Source organism: Caloenas nicobarica, chromosome 26 (assembly GCF_036013445.1).
Source record: "Caloenas nicobarica isolate bCalNic1 chromosome 26, bCalNic1.hap1, whole genome shotgun sequence".
Lineage (NCBI taxonomy): Eukaryota > Metazoa > Chordata > Aves > Columbiformes > Columbidae > Caloenas > Caloenas nicobarica.
The window spans coordinates 5280925-5304132 of NC_088270.1; the positions used below are offsets into that span (position 1 = coordinate 5280925).

At 46.4% G+C, this 23208-nt stretch overlaps 1 protein-coding gene and 1 pseudogene across 2 annotated transcripts in view; both read right to left on the reverse strand.

Moving 5' to 3' along the window:
- The window catches only part of UBASH3B (ubiquitin associated and SH3 domain containing B), a 59659-nt gene extending 38021 nt beyond the window's left edge, over positions 1 to 21638 (reverse strand). The window contains exon 1 of one of the 2 annotated variants that reach the window (XM_065651973.1): positions 21404 to 21638. In XM_065651973.1, coding sequence (XP_065508045.1) covers positions 21404 to 21564 — 161 coding nt within the window. In that variant the 5' untranslated portion in view covers positions 21565 to 21638. The remainder of the gene's footprint in view (positions 1 to 21403) is intronic. The other variant, XM_065651974.1, reaches the window with a different exon arrangement.
- An 882-nt stretch (positions 21639 to 22520) lies between these two features.
- Positions 22521 to 22639, reverse strand: LOC135998912 (5S ribosomal RNA; annotated as a pseudogene).
- Between the last annotated feature and the right edge of the window lie 569 nt (positions 22640 to 23208).

Consider the following 23208-nt stretch of genomic DNA (forward strand, 5'->3'; position numbering starts at 1 on the left):
ACAAATACGCTAATTCCCACAGTCACACTCCCATGAAAGCGCTTGCTGATTTCTGCTAGAGTGCCTGGGTTACTAATGGGATATTCCCATCTTACAGTTTGGAAAACAGGCATAAGGAAAAAAAAAAAAATAAAGTTAGTGGGTGGTCCTAAGCAGTGGGAAGACGGGATAGTTTCAAGGTGATGGTTCCCCAGCCTTCCCTCTTTGAACTAAACTACAAAACCTACAAGAGGTGCTGGGAAAAGAGGCCAGAATAGGCAGAATATCTGGCTCTCCACGTCAGGAAACATCGAGAAGAGGGTCGGGTTTTTTCCTACTGTGTGCATATGATGTTTTTGTAATTGAAGCTCAAGTCACAGTGAAACTCTGCAAACAAATGCAAAAGAGGAGCGAAATGTTAACATGAGGTGGAGACCAATTCCAGTGGTGAGTTTAAGGATAAGAGATATTTCTTCCTCCTCAATCAGTAAAGCCCGTGCTAATATCCTAAACTATGCGAAAGAAATATGCCAGGGAGGAGAGAGAAAACAGCTTGGAAAGCACAACAGAGAGAAAGGTTTTCATTTCTGAAGGACATAGGTTCATAAGGAAGTGCCAGAAACTCTGGCTGCATTTCTAGAGGAAGGCTGAGAAAGTGCATTATATTGTAGAGAAGGTGTTTTCATATTGCTCATCCTTCCCATCTCCCAGACAGCACAGAATTGTTCCTGGTGGGATCATCTCATTTGCTCTCTTCAACTCGATATTCGGAGGCTCAAGGAATGAGGCCAGCCGACCTTACAATTAGAAATGTTCTTCCCAGCATTCCACCGTAATTTGTCTCTGCTCATTTTCATGCATTAGCCTTTATGAACCTTAATTGCATTCCCTTCTGGCTGCTTAGAGAAGGACTTTTTTTGCAGGGATCGAAAGCAGAGTTTGAAGCCAGGGTCCTCGGAGCCGGAGTTTTGGGGATTGTGGCCACTAAGTGGTCCCAGCACTGGGCTGTTGGTCCCACGTACCAACCGCTGCCCCAGAGCATGATGCCACAGCAAGGCCATGAGATTCACATCCCCGTCACTCCGCCAAAGTACGTTTTATTCCTTCCATTCATTCACTGCAGCCTTTCTCCGAATTTCCTTGCTTTGTCAATCGCTCTCTGCTGTAGCTACTTCGGTCTTTGATTTTTTTTTTTCCTGTGCATACCATGTCCCCATCTCTCTTTGCATTTTCCCTGTCTGGATTCACGTGATGTTTCCTCTCCATCACTTGGGTGGAGCTTTTTGTAGTTAAGGGCATTAATATATGTATGAACAGTGCTCACTAGCTTGTGACCTTGATGTCAGAAGGAGGCTTTTTGGTTTTACCAGCATATGCATTATTAATACAAATATCATAACAACTAGTTGTGAGGAACCGGAATTTTCTTCCCTTGTACTATGGTATATAAAGCTCTATGAGGATAGATCAAGCAGCTTAATTTGTATTTACTGTGTCTAAGCTAGGGCTCCTTAAAAACGTTGGCATTTTCCAAACCTCAATACATTTTCTCATTAACTTGATAAATAGTTTTTAAAATGGTGAGCATTTTTTTATACCTAGTCAACAAAATCTGATTGTGTTCATGCCGTACAGAGACGAGCAGATTGCGGAGAAAGGCGAAACTGTATGCTAGGCTCATTTTAGGTTTGGGGGAGGCAACTCATAAACAAATACACATGAAGAGCCATTTACAGGAGCGATATCTTCAGCTTTTGAGTATCTATCAGTGATGTGTCTGTTCTCAGTGCATGACTCCAGGTAGCTCCTTCTCAATCCAGATCTCGGTCAACTGCAACTATACTTTTTGATACTGTAGGAACCTTTCTGATCAGTTTTTTCCAAGAGTATCATGGCTTTTCATCTTCTGGCATTGCCATTTGCCTGATTCTCTCTGAAATTAAATCCTGTTCGTACTAAAGCCAGTGGCAAAACTCAAATCTTTCGTTTGTTTGTTTAAAAGAAAAACGCCAAATGGTCTGCTAAGAATTTTTCCTAACAATTCTAATTTTTGTAAGAGGAAAGAGAAGGGAAAAGCGTGGCAAAACGGAGAAGTCAGCATTGAGGTTTGTGCAATTTACTCCATCTCCTGCAGCGGGAACATTTGTACCTGGGTACATTAGATGCATGATAGATGGGGAGAGAAATTGGCCTTGAAATTTGGGTTCGTTAAGGAACATTCGCAGGGCTGTCATTCAGGCTTAGGAATGATTTTTGAGTTTTGGCTGTAGACAGATGAAGTTTCATGAAAAGAGGCACTAAGATGCCACGGAAATGATGTGTTTTAGTCCGTAAATGAGAAGTATAGAAGCCTGACAAGCCTTCTGAAGCGCGAGGAGTCCGTCCTGGGCTCTCGTTGTGTCACCAAAGCTGCTTTCGTATTGTTGCAAGCCAACGTTTTCAAGGTGCATACATAGGCCCCAGAAAACTGCGGGATTAGAATAAACTCTCACAACCCCCCAAAAAGTTGGATCAAAGGCAGCTCAATTGTCTGCATCAGACAGAGGAGTTAAAAAGCCAAAAAAAGACACCAAAAACTTGTGCGAAAGCAGGGAAAATGTAAAGGCTAAAGGCTGCTCTAACCACTAAGTATCAACTTCATCGCCCACCCACCTCCCACACACAACCAGAAATAACTTTAAATAATTTATTTAAGCGTGTCTGTATTGCAGTTACATATTTAATGACTTAAAGGGACAGTGTTTCATTCAGGAATAAATTTGAGTTTTCCATAATTTGCAGTAAGCAATACTCGTGCGTGCTGTTTTAGGAGAATTTCAGAACGCTTTACGGCACGCAGTGGGTTCAGCTCCATGCTGCCATCTCAGGCTGTCATTACCCTTATTAACAGAGAGAAAACCATGGCATGGATGGGTTTGGTAGCTAAACTTAGAACACGGTAATTCAGTGAGAGAACAAGGAACAAGCTCATTCCCCTGTCCTGCTCGCGGAATGTTAGAAGAAAAAAAAAAAAATCTCGTCTTTCTTCATTTGTTGCCTCAAGTATTTTCTCTTCATAGATAATAACGTATTCAGGGACTCAAGGGCAAAACGTTAAGCAGGTACGTTAGTGGCAGAATGATGAGGACATCATTTATTATACAAAGGAAGAAAAAAGGAGGTATATACAGTAAAATTTCATGTTGGAATTATCTAAGCTCGTTAGAGATGAAAACATCTGACTGATTCATGTTAAGAATTTTTTTAATAATGGTGAGTAGTTCGTGTCTCTGGAATTGTCTGTCCTTTTCTGTAGAGACCATCGCCTTGATAATGGTCACAGTTTGGTCTAGTTACTTCCAGGAAATAATGATTTTCATGTGCCGAGCATATCAGTACATCTGTAGAAATTAATGGAACAGCCGCTGCCCTTGTCTATAGGCTGGGATAAATTGTGGGTGTCCCCATACGAATATAATTCCCCTCGGCCTTTTCGTCTGGAGCCAGATTGCGACATTCGGGGGGTCTTGCCTTGGTGGCTACATCTCATAGTTGTCAAGAAATACTCAGAGAACCATTTCCTGTGCTATCGATAGGGCGAGGTGAACGGTACTGATAGTTTTGCTTTCATCCGAGCCCTGGAAGACCCAGCAAAGAGCAACCAGCATGTGGTAAAACCATTTTTTTCACGGAGAGAAAATAATGATCTTTAAAGCACAGTTTCCCCCTGTATAAATACACGGTACAGAAAAGCTAATTATAGCCCCAAGGCTGACAATTATCAATGACAAACACAAAACCCTCAAACAAACCAAACGGTTTCTCATTTTGCTTTAATTTCCCTTTCTTGGTGGCAGATGGTAGCTTTGCAGGGGTGTTAAATCTGCTCATAGCTAATAGGGTGTTGTTTCTTCGAATGCTCCATCTATTTCCAAAGGAACGAACCATCCATTCTTACTATAACATGGCACAGCCCAATAGTCAAGAAGCTGACAGGGGGGAAAAAAAAAAATAAATCACACCACCTACATCCCCCAAACCTCTACCAAATAGACAGTAATAACCCAGAGTTGTTTACTATACTTTTTCCCTTCTCGCGTATTCTGTTAAGGAGCTGAGCCCGGCGTGCCGTGCCGTTCCATTCCGCAGAGCTTTCACAGCCAGGCCCCTCCGGCATCCCATAATATGCAGGCTGAGAGAGATGCTCCAACTTCCTTCAGGCCCTTTGTTCAAAGGATAAAGCACAATCCTTGCCCCGAAGTACTCAGAGCTCAAACAGAGAAGGCACAGACTGGAGTAAACAGTATTTCAGCCTTGGGACCTCCTGGCGTCGAAGGGGGAGCGGGTCAGATCTGTTGCGTGCGTCTCAGCCCTTGTTTTACTAAGCTTTTCTTTCCCAGATTTCCGCAGTAGCGCTATCATTTCGGTTATTCCCCTTCCACATCAACTAGCACGGCCCTTGGCCGTATCTGGGAGCGTTCGGCTGCCCAACAAGCCGCCAAGTAGGTAAATCCGTAATGGCTCAAGGAACGGAAAGCAAAGCTTGCAAAGGGAGCCCGCAGCACTCGCGTGGCTTCTGGGGGGCAGCTCCTCTGCCTGCAAAGCAGCTTTTGCACAGGACACCCCACTCTGCGTGCACAGGATGGCCCCTGACGCCCCCGACATGCACTACTGCAAAATGCTCTGAGGCTCTTGCGTAAAAGACTATTTATTGTGTCGGTGGAATCACTCTTAACACTAGGTAGAGGGGCTTTATACGGCAAATATTGAAATTTATCATCTCTAAGCACAAACTGCCAAGAAAGCAGATGCTGTAAGCTATAGTTTTAGCTGCAGGCTGGAACAAAAGCCAATGGAGTAATTCTCTCCTTTCAGTATTTCTCTAAATTGTAATTCTGTAGACATTAGCACCCCCCCTCAGTCTAAGATGTGTGCAGGATGTGTGATAGTGGGGAAGGGAGGGTGTGGTGATAAAACTGCCCAATCCTTGGTCATTCACATGACTTGCAGCTTTGTTCCAAAACTGAAAAGTGACCTGTTTGTGTGAAGCTTTTTCCATAGCATCAGCAACTGAATCTCCTGTCAACTACAACCGCTGCACCTGCTAAGGGCAGAACCACCAGAGATCACAGCAAAGTCGCTCGCAAATGCTGCTGAGCTTTGAAGCGACCCATGTTCAGTTTTTATTCTGCCTTCCTAGGACTGTAGGGAAAAGTTTCAGTTTTAATCCCAGCATCTGGTGTGCATTTGGTTGCAGAAGAAAGGTTCATTCATACTACACACGCAGATTTCAGTGGTCATTGTCCAAGTGCTTCCACCCAAACTCTTCTGGGTAGAGTCCTTACCCTGGTAGCCCTGCCACTGTCCCTCAGCCTTTTGGCCTCTCCTGTTTTGCCAAGGATCATCTATTTCTTGCAAACCCTACTCGGGAAAAGTCCTCTTGCAGTTGAAGTGACCTGTTCTGAAGGACACCACATAGAAATAAAGAGTTTTCCCACCCACACAGCAGACACAATGACACCTTCTTCTGCTACCCAAAGACAGCCCAGCTGTTCATTAGTCTCAGTCACTTTTAAAATGTAGAGGCTGTGACCTTCCCATTCAGGTCGAAGGAAATCGAATGGCAGGGATCCCAGTGATTTCACTCTTTGGCTCTTGTTCACATTGTAGGCTATGTTAACTGCAGGACAAATTCTGAGGTCCTTCCAGTTGCTTGGTTGTGCGGCCGTAAGCGCACATGGGGGTACTTTCTTCTGGATAAACTGCACAGACCAAAGTGACAGACTTTGCTTCCCACTATTCTTGTATCATTTCCCCCCCCACGTTCAGTTAACCATTACCATCCATCCAATAATAAGCTCAGCTGAGAATCAAAGGAATTAGGCACTGGGATTTGCTTATATCATACTTTTACACGATTCTGTAAACTGGCTCATAATTCCGTTCATCCCAGAGCTGGCTCAGAGGAAAACCACGACTGCTTTGCCTGATAATGGCTTGGTCCTGTTCTTGCTGACCGATTTCTGGGATGTTCAACCTAGTCTGAATTCCGAATACTTTAATACTGAAGTTTTACACAGCCCTGGTTGCAGTCTGGAGAACAGGGGAATACCGAGCAGCAAGTGGGAGACAGGGTTCTCACACTGAAACTTTATGCTCATTTTTTTATCTAAAAGGGAAAAGGGGGATTTCCCATTTGTACTGAATGCCTTTTTGCTTCCCATTAATAATAGCCACTGATCTCTGTTTGTCTGGATCCTTGCAGTAACTTGCAACCTCGGTTCTCTCAATTTCCTTCAAAAATCAGTGAGATCAGACTCGTCTAAACTGTATTTGCTATGGTTTGGTTGCAAGTCAGAACTGTGCTCCCGTTGATTGCCATGTGGCTTCATCGGAGCTTGAAAGAGTCAAGATAAGGAAACAAACTCAAGTACTTTTAAGATAATGCATTAGTGAGTGGTGGAAATTACTGGCACATAGTGCTGTGAAGGTTAAAGTATAAATACATTAAGAAAAGGAAATATAAATTAGGATTGGCTTAATGGTAGCTTTCAAGCATTTGGAGCCAAATGCAAAGTTTGGCTCAGGAAATTTCCAAGTGGCTGAGTGGCATAGACGAAGAACAGAAGAACTGCTTAGTGGTGTATTAAGCTAAATGAACCTTTAATCTAACAGGCTGTGCAAGTCTTATATTTTTATGCGTGCACGTTAGAGGAAGAGCAAGCCGTTATTCTTTATAGCCTGGACAAATGGTTTCTGACATCTCTTGTATAGCAGCAGGCCAGGACTGCTCACCGAGCTCAGTGTGATAACCCCACTGGCAGCAGGGGACTTGGACTGCTCATTTATCGCTGTGCAAACATGAGCAGAATTTAGCCCATTCATTTCCTGAAACCACCGGCTCACATCCTGTACACGTTCAGCCACGCAATGGTGTGCATCTCGTAGATGAAACCACAGAAAAATGGGGCCTTGCAAGACAATATATACACAGCACTTTCCCTAAAGCACCGTTCATCTCAATAAGTGTCTGAGGGCGATTTGCTTGTTCTTTCTAAGCCCTGTCCTACATATTGCTTGAGAATATCCCGCTGTTAATCCAGGCCACAATTTGCAAAGCGTGGGTGAAGCAGTAGCGTAACATGTTGTGCAAACCTATGATTTTATTAATCAGACATCGAGTTCCTACGAAAGTGGTCAAGAAGACGTACCTCTTCAGAATAAGTATGTTGTAGGACAAGTTTGTATTTCTAGTTCCAGCCCTTCCTCATTGTTTTCTTGTGGTCTCAATCGCTTAACACTGCAGAGCCACTGGCTGGTTGGGTTGTGTTGTTCAGCCCTTCTCAGTGGTGTTCGCCAGGTCAGTCTCCAGGTTCTCTTTTGAACCAAGAAGCTCTCCTGGCTTCTACTGCTCATTCTGATGGTTTGGTTTGTATTGTAGAGAAAGGAAAAAAAAAACCCAACAAACCAAACAGAAAGAAAACCACACATTGGCCACAAATTGCTTCCTAACTTCAGCTGTACTTACCCTGCATACTCCATTGTATATATTGTAGGAACATATGCCTGTGTGTATATATAAATGTGTGCATATGCCTGTTATATATATAGTAAATGTACGTGCAAGTAGGTATATTGCTGTATATTTTTACAGCTACTAGCTCTAAGTAGTGTTGGGGATTTCCAGCATTATAGCTGTTTGTTGTATTTTAATAGTGATGCCATTGCCTTAAGATGTTTTGGGTGAGCCAGGTGGTTGCAGAGATGGAAGAAGCCCTTTCTTTCCTTCCCAGATAAACTGCCCCTGTGTTGCGTCATGACAAGTTCCCCGGGATGGCAGGGGAGGCAGAACAAGCCTGAGTGTTCGCGTGGAGAAGGGGCCTCTTCTTATCTTCTAGATATTCTCTGCTTCTCTTCTGGTTTGTAAAGATCACGGAAACAGGGGTCAAAGTCAGAAGTGCTCCAGGGGCTGCGCTGGCTTTGGCAAGAAACCAGAAGAGTATGACTTATAAAAAGTTGTAAAGCTTGCAGAGTTCAGGGGGGAGAATTATTGTTCGTGTCTTTTGTATGCGTCATGAATAGGGAGGGAGAGGAAGATACAAAAATCCTGTATTTCAACATTTCACCTGAGGTGGGCTAGTGAAACCACCTGTCACCAGAACGTATTTCTGTAACCAGAGCTAGAACCAGGAATGGCCACTGGTGGCAGATGTACAGCTCCAGATTTCTGGCCGTTGTTTCCTGCCCAGAGCAAGGCCAGTTGGGTGCTGCGCTCCGTCCGACGTGCTCCCGGCAGAGGGAAGGGGCGCAAAGGAACCAGGGACTGTGTTCCTGGGACGCGTTCAATGCTCGTTTGCCGAGAGCTATTACACCATGGCAATATGAGATTCTGCAAAAGCGGAGACCCTGAGAAAGGGAAAAAATACAATAGCCCCAGCACAAGCTGTTGGTCGAGCATGCCTGGAAGGCGTTAGCACATCCTCAGAGTCCAACCCGCTAGTTACTTCAAGTGCTTTCTGAAAACTCGAACCCGCACTGGTAAAGGGTTGGGTTTCCTACTGCCATTTGCTTTATGCAGCCGTTTTGAACCCGTGCAAGGTGGGGTGACGACTCCTATTCTGTGCTTGGCTTGCATGGGGATGGAGAGAGCGAATTATTTCTCTACCTCGGTCCATCCCATTCACTGAAATCAATGGGATGTAAACATGTTTAGGGCTCTCCTGAATGGGAACCTAAATGTCCTTCTCTGTGTGTTTTAATAGATCCCATTCAGCCATCGGCATAGAAGATTCATTGTCACCAATTATTGCAAACATTTACATGTTCTCTTCTCAGCCTGGTCTTCTGACCGGCTGAAGCCGTGCCAATCGCGCTAATCACATTTCCTGGCTGAAGCTGGTTTATAGATGGCTTGGATATCACTAGCACACAAGTGAGGGAGGAAAATCAATGCTTACAACTCGATTCAAACGCTGCTGAATCCAAGGGAATGATTACTCTTCAAGCCGGCGTGCCCTGAATGAGGCTAGACAAAAGAAAGCTTTGATAGCGATTGATTTTTGAGGAAAAAGGAGCTGCATCTTTTGCTAGGTTTGAAAAGGAGTTGTTTAAAAGTAAAGGCAAAATCCGTGCTGGCCTGGGGAAGATGAGTGTGGTTGTGCGGAGGTTGCGATAATGAGAGGCAGGCGGGCTCCAGTCTCTAATGAAGAGAATTGAGAGGGGCTGTGCTGGGTGTACTCTGCTCGGAGAAACGAGACGCTGAGAACTGATAATGAGAATGAAGAACTTCCTTTGCTTATTGCTTCTCATTTCCTATAATGCAATCTACATCTTTAAAGCAAGCTCTTGTGTTAGATGTTAGATCCCCTTGCCTCTTCTGTGTGGTTAGATCTTAGGCAGTAGTATTGAAAAAGAAAGGTTAACCTGAATAAGGTAGAATATAAGCCCCTTTTTCTTCCGCATTAATGCAGAGTAAGACCACAGGTACGAGCGGAGCCATTTCAGACGTACAGCAAAATCTGGCAGACAGGAAAGCGCAGAACGGTACGTGGTAGCAGCCAGGACAGTGCTGAGAGAATTGCTGAGAACAAAAGGGAGGTGATGGCTGAACCCATCCTGGCTTGGTCCTGGATTTCACATGGGGACCAGGGCAGGGCTGTGCCTACAGCTTCTTTTAAAAGAGATAGCTGGAAACAGATGGAATTGTTGTGTGTCTAGATGCCTAAATACTTTTGAAAATCTAGCCTCGAATCGCATTTGAAAATAGCTATTGAATTCGTAATTATGTTAGACATGTCATACCAGGTTGTATATGCAAATTGGACTGGTAGTTGGGCTTTGTACAAATTACACAGACTCGGTTTGTCAAAAGCAGGTGCTGATTCTGAGTGCTTGCATTGCAGTTATGCAAAGATTTGCAAAGACGGTGAGCGCGATGCATCTGGGATTGGATGTGCGAGCACTCACACATGGCTGTTTTTACATGTTCAAAACCGAAAAATTGAAAGCTGGTTTTGAAAACAGAATCTTAATCCTTCTGTACTTCCCGTATCTGTGAAATGGGGATGGAGATAACACTTATCACTCTGCTGATGGCAAAGAAAGCTGCTGGAAATTTCTCTGCCTTCCTTCTATGGCAGTGGCTGGCAGAACATTCACAGTTATTGTGGGGCAATGTCTGCTCTTCAAACCCTGTTGCTTTATCAGGGACATGGGCAATGGCATGGGTAGCGGGTACAGCAATAATTAGAGCCGAATCATGGAATTGCACATTTCAGAACAAACAGGATGCACATATACACATGAAGAGAAAAAACCTTCTTGATTAACGTGCAAGAGGAAATGAAATTAGAGAGACGCTAATCCAGATAACCAAAAGGAGCAGTTCTGATGTGGGGTGGCAGTTAGCTAATGGTAACAACAGCAAAGGACTATCAGCAAAGCTCCCCCCTGCGCCACAGTATTTAAACCCAAAGTTATTTCAAAGGCCACAAGCTAGCCGTGCATTTATGCGCCTGAGTAATCTCAATTAAAACCAATGGAACTACTCATGTGTTTGAGCTTGAGCAACACGTTTGAATCCTTTGCCAGATTGGCACCTGAATTCATCCTGGTTTTCTCCTTGAACGCGGGGCAGCCTGTGCAAACCTGTGCGGTTCCTGCGTTCAACGGCTGACGTTCCCTCTGCCTGGCGTGCTGCTGCAAAGCTCAGCTTTGCCTTAAGCTGCGAAAGCCACAGGGTATGGATGGGCTGCTTTTAGGATTCACCAATTGGTTTTGCACAAAAAACCCCCGTATTTTCCAGGAATTTTCATTCCAACCCAAAAGTCGTCTCTGATTTGACGCATGCCTTGATTCAAAGGGACAATTATCTAGTCACAGCATTCAATCCCATTTGCATAATCTTATCTAAATTGTTCAACTGCTTCAAATACTTTTATATTAGAAGTATACTCCACAAATAAACTGAGTGCATGTTCCCGACACTCAAAACCAACGTGCTGCAAGTAAGAGAAACATAAAGCAGCATGGAAAAAGGATTCCTTCCTTACCATTACTTACACCCAACCTAAGAAACCACTAAATTTCATGTCTATTACTCAAATGAAATTCTACATCAAAGGTCCTGTAAGACTTGGGGATATGCTGCTGCAAAATTGAAATAATATTTGGTAGGTGGAAAGTTGAGCGAGGTGCCTGGAACACTGTCTGACTGCCACATAAGAGTACGTTTTGGTGTTATTTATGGCCTGATGGCTAATCCAAATTACCGAGATCTGAACCCAGTGCTGGAAGAAACTCTCTCCGTGTCCTCAGGCAAATACCTTGTAACACTTTCATGCTTGTCGAGAGGTGTTCAATTTGCAGAGACACTGAGCATCGTTTAGTTGCTCACTTCAGGTGATCCATTTCTGACCTCTGAAAAGGGCTTGGTTTCCAGACACAGTAAAACCATCAGGAAGGACTGAAATGACGTCTCTGCCATCCTTCTCCCCTAGAACAAGCTGGTGACAGCAGGTATGTAAAATTCTTAAGCTGTTGTCCAGGGAAATCCTCTGCAAGCTCCTAGTCCTATAGTTGAAAAGAGGCAGTGGCAGCAAGAAGAGCGGGAGAATTTTATCTCCATTTGTCGTGCAGGTTGGGGGGCGAATAGAGGGCAGAATGACCATTAAGCCACGACAATCCTTTTTCAATGCTTGGGGACTTCTAAGCATGAAGGATCCCAGTACCCGCTTCCAAATGCAGTTCTGCCAGTCTGGCCTCAGGCTCTTGCGGCCCATTTCTGCACCATCCTAAAGGCCCTATTCATTTTTTCCTGCCCTGTTGTCACGTTTTAGCTAGGCGGCCGTGGCTCTACCCTTTTAAAGTTCACTTTGCAGCAGATGGGCCTATCTAAACGTCAAGCGCAAGCAAAGAAATCAGCAGCTGGTCCCAGGAGTTTCCTAGGAGAAGATGAAAAGGATCGCAGCAGGCCCAGCGCCCTTGGTTAGGCTGACTCACACAAGGAGCCTGGCAAGAGACGTTTTTGCGAGCTCGAGTCGCTAAGATACAGCCTAAAATCACAGGGGCAGTGCACTAGAAGAAGTTTCTCTCCGTGTGATGCACTTCCAGAGCCGTTAAAGGTTGTGCCCATGTCAAATGTGGGACTCGAACAAAACCCTAGTGACACCATGCACTTCTGACACCCCATTCTGTCCCTTAGAATTCCCAAGGGCTTCAAGTCCTCGGATCCTGACGAGGATCAGCAGCTTTGGGGCAGGAACTGGTGGAAGCTGGAAAGATACGTTGACCCCCAAACTATGGGTCTTCATAGGGAGTTAATTCCCCTCTCAGAGATGACATCTGATGGGCTTCTTTGGGAAGCTGGGATCTAATTATTCCTGTACCCGCTACCCATGCCATTGCCCACGTCCCTGATCTGCTACTTGTAAAGCAACAGGGTTTGAAGAGCAGACATTGGCCCACAATAACTGTGAATGCCTCTTATAAAGGCTGAGTTTCCCATTTGCAAGTGGAAAATTTTACCTTAGTGAGAAAAGGTGAAATACCACAGGGGAGTGGGTCAGGGAGACTTAAAATACCCTCCCCAGCTGGTTTCAGGTTGGTGTAAGGGGCCCCAGTTTTGCAACTCACCCCACACAGGAAACCTCTTGTACACATCAGAGCTGACTCTGCGGGCCCAACAATCTACATGGGCTGTGAATAGGCAAGAAGCACCTGAGGTTTCTATTTTGCTCCCAGAGGCTATGGCAGTGATTCTTATTTACACACAGGCTCTTTGTATTACCTGAATGGTGTAAAAACCCCTATTTCTCTAAAGGAAGCTTTCGCAGCAATGAAAGTCAGGTTATTTCTGGGTAAGATCCTCAGCTGGTATGTATTAGTATCGCTCCAACAAAGTAAGTGGTGCTGGGCTGATTTACACTACTGGAGGCTATAGAACATGAAGGTATTTATGGTACAGCTACGCTATGGGAAGGGGTCAAAGAGACTGTAAAGGCACTATAAATGTGTCTTGTAAGGTGCAGGTGTAACTTACATTTATTCCAAGGCTCATTTCTGTTGCCCATGGAGTAGTGTGAATATGAACCAGATACAATTCTTGTTTAGTTTGAGATTTCTTTGAATGGTGCTTGGGAGAACTGACTACAACTTATCCGTGGGTAATATATTGTGACTTGGCACTTGGTAGGACTTGGCAGCTGCTCTCGAGTAGAATATTGATTGTGAAGAATAAATTCAATATAATAGCAGAACAAGGGAGCAGGACATCATTGACACCATTTACAGCCCGCAATTCTGGAGCACCCTTTGTTTTGAGTGGATGGCAAATGTTAATTAAGGTGCCCTCTCTGGCATCAAGCCACTCGATATATTGCCTCATTTTAAATTTTTCTGTCTGTAAAACAGGAGTGATCCTTATTTCAAAGTCGCTGTTCCTAACAGTGCCGTTCTCGTGCAGCTGTGAATTTCACCCGTCCATCTAACTCGCTGTAACTACGGGTAACAACCGGGAGTAAAAGATTTTGGAGGGGTTGGATGATGTTTTCCTTTTCTGTTTGCACAGCCCCCAGCACAACAGGGTTGCGGTGCATAAAAATCAGGCTTCTACTCACTGGTGCCATACAAGGGAAAAACAATTGTAGCATTTCATGTCAGCACCGAGTCAGGGCTTGAAATTTGCGTCGTGGAACTGATTCAATCCTTCGCAAGAAAATGAGGAACAGCTTAGAAGAAAACCGGTACCACCTTACTATTTCAGGTATTTCCAATGCTATTTAAGGCGTCCCCCTTCTTGCTCGGTAGAAACGTATCGAGCATCATGATCTCAGCTGTTCACGAGAAGCACGTGCTCAAGGGCTTTGCTGCATCAGGCCATTAATGAGACCTTGCTGTATTTCATTAGGTAGAGGAGAAAGAAAATACTCGTTTTTACAGATCAGGAGATGAAAAATCTCTCTGAAACACACCGCCCTCCACACTGGCAATTATTTCATAGTCGCCAACCACGAGTGATTAATTCTGCACTATCATGAACTGCAGAGCCTCGTTAATACTACATGAAAGGGGAAAAAGTGGCACTTGCCTTGCGTTTGATAACAACAGGGGGGTGATGGGTGTGAGTGAAACACAGTTCGAGCCTCTTTCAGTGCCAGGCTGTGAAAGGCCAGGGTGTTTGTCAGCATTACATGTCCCAACGTGTGCTCAGGGTTGCTGTTTGCTCAGCCATGTGCAGAACCTGCCGCGAGCATTTTCCTGCTAATCTCCTGCTGACAGGGACTGGCCTGCAAGGTGTTTGTGCTGGCAACGACAGGAGGCTTCAGTCCCAAGGGCTCGAATTTGGTGTCTGGGGAAAGCAAACACATCAAACGCATCTCCTGTCACTCATCCCAGGTTCAAGTTTACAATGCCTTGCTTTCTGTTTGAATTTCATGCTGCTGCTTGGTGGGTGACAAAGCACTCAGGTCCTGACAGTAGCTGTCGGGATGTTGTCATATCTGCACATCCCTAAAAAAAAAAAGGGGGAGGCTTCCTGGGGAACGGAGGAGCAATGGCTCCTGCTCCCTAGGCGTGCGAGATGGACATCTCTTAGCTGCGTGTCGTGGGGATTTGGGAGTACCTTAAAAAGCACCTTTTGCTGCTGGGACTTGTCAAAGATTCAGGAGAAATATTGGGAGAGTGGACTTGAAAGGGCAGCACCTGTGCCTCATGAACATAGACAAGAGTTTAAAAGATGTCTAAAGCACTGTTTGTGTAGGTTGTCAGCAACCTTTAGCAATTCCCACAACCCATCCTATTATTTCTTGCTGTTGTTTTATTTCCCCTCCGCTTTATGCTGCTTTCTAGATTCAGTCTTTGTGCACGACCGGGCAGCGTAGGATACGGTGGGGACAGAATAATGCAGAGCAAAGCCGAGCCCTATTCTCTTCAGGTCTGTTTATATAGGGGGTGAGTAAGACACAGGCGCCTGGCGCACCCCATTGTAATGCACAAAGCCTGCAGCGAGTCTTGGGGATGGAATCCAAAACGCTGTCAGCTGCTAAACTACAGCTCTTTTGATGACTCTGCTTGTTGAGGATAATTAGACTGGTGCAGTACAGACACACACACGGATGTCTCTATTCTTTTTTGCAATTGCAGAGCGCATGCTGTGAATCCACTATGAGCGCCAGTTAAAACCCAGGGCAGCGTTTTCAAGTGTGAGCAAGACTCGGGAGTCTAAGATCCACTTTCGAAAGCACAAGTGTCATCAGGGGCCAGCAGGCTTACACCTGACATTTAAAAGCACCACCTTTTTTAAAAAAACCCTTCTACTCATGATCTTTCTAAGAGCAGGATTCCCCCCTGATTTCTCTGCTGTACTTATTCAGGAGGTCCCGAATAACCTGCAAACATGGGCTCTTGCATAGCAAAGTGGCAGAAGTAATCTAGGGGTAAACTGTGCTGCAGAATTCTGCAGAAATGGGCCAGCATGCTGCCACTGTCACCAGGTCTCCAAGGGGGAAGAATAATCAGCATTTTCTGCAAACAAGGCTCCATTCAAATAGCCCATGCTGGATATCTGAAATCATTAGTTTCTCTAGCGAGCCTTTGTCTTGAAAATCTCGTCAGTGAATTTATACCGGCTCTTGACAGTAGTATCAGGTCTGTGAAATGAGAGAGAAAAACGGACAGAAAAGGAAAAGATAACACTGGTATCTCTATCACTTGAAAGTGATATGTAGCTTGAAAGGGAATTGCACACTTAGTACTAGTTATTAATTCCATGAGGTTTTGACACAGAAGGCACAAAGTAATTTTTCGGTCTCTGTCAGTGACATGTGGGGTCTGGGTTGCACTTTCTGAAGCTCCTTCTAATTGCAGAGGGTAGGACCAAGTTGAGCACCTTTGCTCCAAGCCAAAAAAATCATCGGAGAGACAGAAGCACCAGCCAGCACTTCTGCAGCAAGTATTGCAGGGACTCACTGACCTTGGCTCTCCCGTGAGCAATCTTTGTACAGGGATGCTCTGTCCTTAAATAGTTTTCCCAAGGTTTGTGGCAAAAGCATTTTCTTTGTCCATAGCGGACCTTGACTATATGATCGTTCCACTTCTCCCAACTATCAGATATGATTCATGGCAGTTATATATACAGTATCCTGAATCACTGAGGTACTATGGAGTGCTACTGCTGCGATTATCATTTTAGAGTGTGATCTTATCACAGCAATGACATCTTCAGCCTCTGATATGAGAAGGTCTCTCTCCATTTGAAAATTTTATACAATGTCATGGAAATAGATGTTCTACTTAGACCAGATATCTAAGTCTTGCCATTAAGCTAATAGATTGAAACTCTACAGATTTAGGTGCAAGTGGCAGCCTAACTACAGATTTGACGTATATATCTAAGCTTCTCTGTGCCTCAGTTTCCAGACCGTACAGTGGAAATAGAAAGCCCTCTATGTTTTATCACTTCAGATCTGTCTGATAGAGATCTCCCCCACACCAAAAGCAATTAAGCCGCTGGCACATAACAGTCTGAATACTGCAGTAATCATCTCTCAGTCCCACAGCAGAAATCTGCAATAAAGCCAATGAAAAAAAAAAGAAAAAATCCATATGCAGAGCAGCCAGGGGACTCAGTCCCAAATGTGTGTTTGCTCAAGCCCTTCTCCAGTGCACCTTCCCGGCAGCTGCGGACTCCATTGCAGGCTCCGTGTTCCACCGCGCCGCGCAGACCTGTTGGATCCTTTCCAGCCCAGATGTACAAAATTGTTCAGAGGCCCCAGCGCTGAACCCAGGGACTGCAATACGTGAACTAGCCCAGTTAATTGCTCAAACTCTTCCTCAAGTTACAAGGCAGAAACTCATCCGTTAACCCCCGGCGTGAGCGAGGAGCCGCCTGCCTCACAAGTTCTCGCAAAAGCTGAAACAGGCACGGAGATGGGGAAGGTCACGCTAGGGAAAGCAAATTCTTCCTCTTGCACTATGTGTAGAGTGTAAACGGGTCACAAATCCTTCCTACAAAGCTCCTACTTACAAACGTCCATCGGTCTGATGGCTGACACGCAGTACTGGAAATGGAAGTATTATATTTTGGTTAGATGGGTTCTCTACTGCATGGTCCAGTGGTTCTATCCAAGCCCGAAACCCACTGGCTTGAATAATGGGCACAGACAGAGCATTAGGGGAAGCTTTTGCCTAAGCCCTTGTGGCTACACCACCTGGGTTTTCCGTTCAGTGGCTGAAGATTTCCTGCAGTGCCGTTAACAAACTTTGAAATCCACTTTCGGTGTAGCCTTCTGAACTGTTACTTCTCCAAACGTTTTTATCTATCAGCTTCTTCACTTGGGATGGGGTTTTCTTCCACATCCCCTGGGCCAACACAAGTCACTGTGAATCACAAAAACCCCTCTAAAGCTCAGGCTTAAGTGGGACTTAAGGGATGCCTGTGCTTTGGGCTGGTCCTTTGGAGTAGGATGTATTTCAGCCAAGACTATTTGCAGAAAACTAATACCCTGAAAGCAGGGCCATGAAGGAACAGAAACCACTTCAAAATCGAAAGATTATCTGCAGCACTTCTTTTTCCATGCCATATTTTCCCAAATCCAGCTCAAACCCTTGAGGAATAAGAGACTTCGCAGCCTTTCTGTGCTGAAATACTGCTATGTTGCTAAATCCGTTACTAGGCAAAACATGTTTGAGTAGCCTAGAAAACATTTTCAAAACACAAGAGAAGATTTTACTGTTTGTAAACTGGATCTGAGCTGCTTTTCTTTGAGAATAATGAAACTCTTAATACTTCTAAATTCTCCTAGTTACTGAGAAAGCACATCTAAATCGCACGGGCTGGGTTCTGTTCAGGACCAGGGAAAATGTGGTGGCAAATTAACTCCTCTTCATGGCCATGAACACAGAGTTAAACCCAGGTGGTCTTTTGTGGGAGGGAGGAAGGAGGAAATGTGTAGCGCAGGGGAAACAGTGAAGTTGATTCACGGTAAACTGTACAATATTCCTGTCAATCCCATTTTTACGAAGGGGAAGTGTTTGCAGTTACGTCTGGTGTCAGCAGATCACTCAGGAGCACAGCATTACACGTTGAATCAACATTACGGACCAATCTGTAGATGACCATCTCCCTTTTTCAGGCTGAGATAATGAGAAGTTGAGTTTTGGAAAGCTTTGGCACCTGTGTCAAGAACAGTGCTCATCTCTCACCCTTATAGCACAGGGCACGGCATCCAGAAAACCACAATGCCTGTAATTTAAGTGTTCTGTTTATGGACAGTGATTTCTCCGGTCTTGAGTAATGACAGAGGGCAGAGAATTATCTTCATTTGTCTAGGTCTGGATCTCTTCTGAAACGGTACTGCAGGGCTGTGGCTTGAATTCAAAGTTGTATGCAGAAGCTCAAGTAATGTTTAAAATTTTATGTATTTATATATTCGTGCACATATACACACCCAGAATTTAAAAACAAAACAAACCAAAAAAACCCAGGATTTTTCTCACACTAGAATTTTAACTTTCTGGTTTCGAGGATGTTTTGGAGGAGTTTAAATTCTGACATGAAACTTTTAAAACTGAATCACTGAACTTGCAGATTCTGGAGCCACACTGATTCCTGCACCCTGCAGGCTAGAGGATTTCAACTGCTTATCCCTATATTAGTTCCAATAACTTTAGTTAAAGGCCTTCTTCCATCCTGAAAAAAACAGTAGTCTAGCACTACATTTTCCTATGTTTAGTGTGAGATACACGTTACACATAGGTTTTTTAAAAATTGCTTGTACACGCATAGTAGTTTAAAGTGATCCCCCGTGGAAGCCTGTTCTTGTGTTTAGGGCTTTGTGACACTGGGGATCTGGTTAGAATTTTGAGTGGCCCCAGGTAAAATGTTTGTCTCAGTGCTCAGGTTGCTAAATGGCAATCACAACATCACCTTTGCCTTCCTTCCTCATTTAAATCCGAAACCACTTTGGACAGGGACAGCCTCCTCCTGCATGACTAGGCAGTACGTAATATAATGGGCTAATTGCAAAATAAAAAAATAACTAGTGCTGAAAAAAAAAAAAATGGAACAGCTCTTCACAGTCATAGTCCAAAGCGATGACATACTACAGTGGTTTGAGCAATTTCCATCCAGCCAGGATCATCCTGGCGTCTGAGCTCTTGTTGCTGTGATGAACTGTAAGCATGGGGAAGAATTCTTGAATAATTTGAAGAGACAAAATCCGAGCTGTCCATTGGTAGGAGTGTGAGGTACCGAGGTTACAGGAGCTGGATTAGAAGCTGAAAGTTGGGCAATGTGAGTACTCCCCAGGACTGTCTCAATACATGTCAAAACAGCATTCTTGTGATCTCCAGGTAGCTCTTGTGTGTGTAACCCCGGCTTCAACAGTCCTCTCTGTCCCAATCAATCCCCCAGCTCTAACAAGAAGCCAGGAGGCCACTGATGCCAACAGCGATGGCATTTTGTGACACGCCTGACAGACTCGTCTGACAACCTGGAGCTTTGTTTCGCATGAGCCATCCAAACAGATGGTCACCACTTCTAAGTATCAGCCTGGCTTGTATTTGTACGCAGGACCTACAGGCACAGATCTGAAATGCGCTGCATTCTCTGCCTCCTGTTGTAACTGTGGCTTTGGGGTAGAAAACAGAGGTTTGGGAGAAGACCCAAAGGGCTTTAAGGCTACTTCTCCATACTGTCTTTGGGAGCCAGGGTGTTTGTATCTCCTTGGTAACTCTGGGATCTCTTTCATTCACACTTGCACAGTAACATGCCGTGAGTTAAAAAGCAGCTTCTGGGAAGCAATGACCTTTAGGGAATGTCCTTTTGCCATGTGGCATCTCTCCCGCTTCCGAACCTGTGTGCCGTTCCACACTGTGCCCTTGGCGGCAGTACTTAGTTGCTTGGTTTTATTTCTGTTTTGCTTCTTATCTGCATTTTAATGTTGAGTTATTTGTAGTATTTCCAGCAGGCTGGAATAGGGGCACTAACTGCTACCTCACATTGGGAAAGTGTTCCCCTCCCCACAGAGTTGTCCAACAGGATTATATCACAGTGTCTTGAATTTAGCATCAAGACAGTTTTGCCCGTCTGGCTGTTCATATTTGCCATAAGTATTCGTTGCAGTTGGGGATATTTCACCCCTTTCTCTGGCTTGCTCTCTGTGTTTAACCTTCCTTATCTTGTATGGTGAAGCTTGGGGTCCATTTTTGTCAAATGTTAGTGTTTATTGGGCAAGAATATGAACCATAGACATAGTTCCTCAACTAACGGTTAAGATCGGGAATGACTGTCAGCCTTGATGGCACTGTTGTAGAGGTAATAACTAGTTTCTTTCACAGTATCAAGCTGTTTTTTCTCTAGCTACACTGAAAGATACATGTCTGCTTTTCCAAACGAGCAGAGCATTGAAGTCACTGCTCTCCTACTATCTCCATTCGCAGGCGTTGTACGTATAGAAATGCTCTATGTTGATTTCAATAGGTAACTATAGATCACTGACAGATATAAGGAGCGTAAGTAGGACAATGGACACATTAGATTTTCTGTATGTGCTAGTGGATCCGTGGCAATCTCATGGATCCACAGATGACATATGTCCTTAAAACTCCATGTATCTCTATATTTATAAAAACAAACTGCATAAAGACAGGCTATAAAACCACTGAGTTCTGATTGGTATCAGCAACAAAAGGAAAACTTAAGCAGCTCAAGGAATCATCCAAATCCCCGCTGGTTTCATTTGCATCCTAAAGCACACAGTCCAGGAGTTGCTATGTTTAAAACTGGGAGAATCATTATTAAGTTATCATTAGGTTGCTGCCTAATTAATTTAAAGCATAAGCACATGCAAGGAGATTACACCAGGGCATTGCTAACTCGGGCACGAATAACCCACCACTTTGGACTATGGAAATTTTATTCTATCGCTCCGTTCCTTTTTGGTTGACTCGTGCGCGGATTAAAGAAAATCTCCCGGGCGACCAAAAGCAATTGCGCCAAGGGCTTCCTATTTTCAAGGCATAGGAACCACGGGCTCTGATCTCAACTGGGGGTGCAAAAAAATTGCCTCCCCGCCGCTCCCCGAACTTTGCAGCGGTGCGGAGGCCCCTTCAGCACCGCGGCTCCCGCGGGCGGCGGGGACGGGACGCGGCGCTCCCCGGGACGGCACCTGCCGCCCCCCCGGCACCTCCCTCGCTCCCCCAGCAGCCGGGGCAGCGACCATGCGCATCCCTCGGCCCGTCCAGCATCCCCGGAGCGCTCCGGGAGCGCAGCCCCCGCTGGCCAGGCCGCTCCGGGCGCGCATCCCCGGGGCGCCCCGGGAGCGCATCCCCCCGCTGCCCGGCATCTCCCGCCGGCCGGAGCTCCCCCCTCCCCGCTCGAAAGGCGCCCGTCGCTTCTCGCCGCCGTAAAACGAAAGGGGGAAGAAGGGGCCGTGCGCCGACTTACGCCCGGGCTTTGGGGAAGCCCATTGACAGCAGAATCTCCAGCGACGAGCCATGTTTGATGGTCCCCGCGCGGTGCTGCCGGTTCCGCCGGGGGATGACTTTGCTGTACAGCTCGTCTTTGGCAGCCATGGCGTGCGGTGCGGGCTGCCCGCGCTGGGCCATCACGCAGCCATCGCCGGCCGCGCAGGGCCATGCACACCCGCAGCGCCCCGCCGGGGGCCGGGGCCGGGCCCTCCTCCGCCCCCAGCCCAGCCCACCCCGCCGCTCAGCGCCCACCCGCCGCCCCGGCCACGCGTGTGCGCCCCGCGGAGCCCGCGCAGCCACCGGCGGCTTCGCAAAGGAGAAGCCGCGGCCCCGGCGCAGCCCGCCCCCCCCTCCGCTCTTAAAGCCGCCTCCGGGCGGGCGGGGGGACGGGGGGGGGCAGCCCCACGCGGTCCCCGGGGCGCCCACCGGCCGGGGGCGATGCGCGGGGGCTGACCCACGGGGGGATCACAGAACCCCGGAACGCCAGGGGTTGGAAGGGACCTCGGAAGCTCATCCAGCGCAATCCCCCCGCCGGAGCAGGAACACCCAGCTGAGGTTACACAGGAAGGTGTCCAGGCGGGTTGGAATGTCTGCAGAGAAGGAGACTCCACAACCTCCCTGGGCAGCCTGGGCCAGGCTCTGGCACCCTCACCATCAAGAAGTTTCTTCTCCTCTTTCACTGGAACCTCCTGTGTTCCAGTTTGCACCCCTTGCCCCTTGTCCTGTCACTGGCTGTCACCCAGAAGAGCCTGGCTCCATCCTCCTGACACTCCCCCTTTCCATATTGATCCCCATGAATGAGCTCAGCCCTCAGTCTCCTCTACTCCAGCTCCAGAGCCCCAGCTCCTCAGCCTTTCCTCACACGGGAGATGCTCCACTCCCTTCAGCATCTTGGTGGCTGCGCTGGACTCTCTCCAGCAGTTCCCTGTCCTGCTGGACCTGAGGGGCCCAGCACTGGACACAATATTCCAGATGCGGCCTCCCCAGGGCAGAGCAGAGGGGCAGGAGAACCTCTCTGACCTACTGACCATCCCCCTTCTAATCCCCCCCAGGTCCCATTGCCCTCCCTGGCCACAAGGGCCCAGTGCTGGCTCAGCCTACGGCACCTGGTACTGCCAGGTGGTCTCCCATCCAAGTACTAACCAGGCCCGACCCTGCTTAGCTTCCAAGATCAGATGAGCTCTTGCGTTCTCAGGGTGGTATGGCTATATATATATATCTTATATATATATCTGTTCCCCAAGTATATCCTGATAGTATCTGAACGAAACCCTTTTTTCAAGGGCAGAGTAGAGGGGGAGGAGAACCTCTCTTGACCTACTAACCACCTCCCTTATAAACCACCGCAGGTGCCATTGGCCTTCCTGGCCACAAGGGCCGATGCGCTGAGTGAGGGGTGGGGGGATGCACTGAGCAGGGCCACTGCTGGAGCAGATGGGAGAAATGAAGGCTTACTCTAAAAAACCAATACCATGTGCCCAAAGAATTATTTTGGGGTTGTTTTTGGTGGAAAAGAGTGTGATATTGACCTAACACTGTGGGAGAGAGCAGAGGGGAGGTGGGGTGCTCTGCACGATAACGCTGGGACTTCGGGGGCTCTGGCTGCCACTTGATGTGGTAGCACTAGTGGTCGAAGTCGATGTAGTGAGAGGCAGAAGAATTGCGCTCCAAAATTTCCGTCTCAGTCTTGTGCTTCTGCATCCCTCTCAGGCTGTCACTTGGAATGTACGGGACTGCCCTTCCCGTCCATGCAAAAGCCGTGTGTTCCTATGGGCTGGGTGG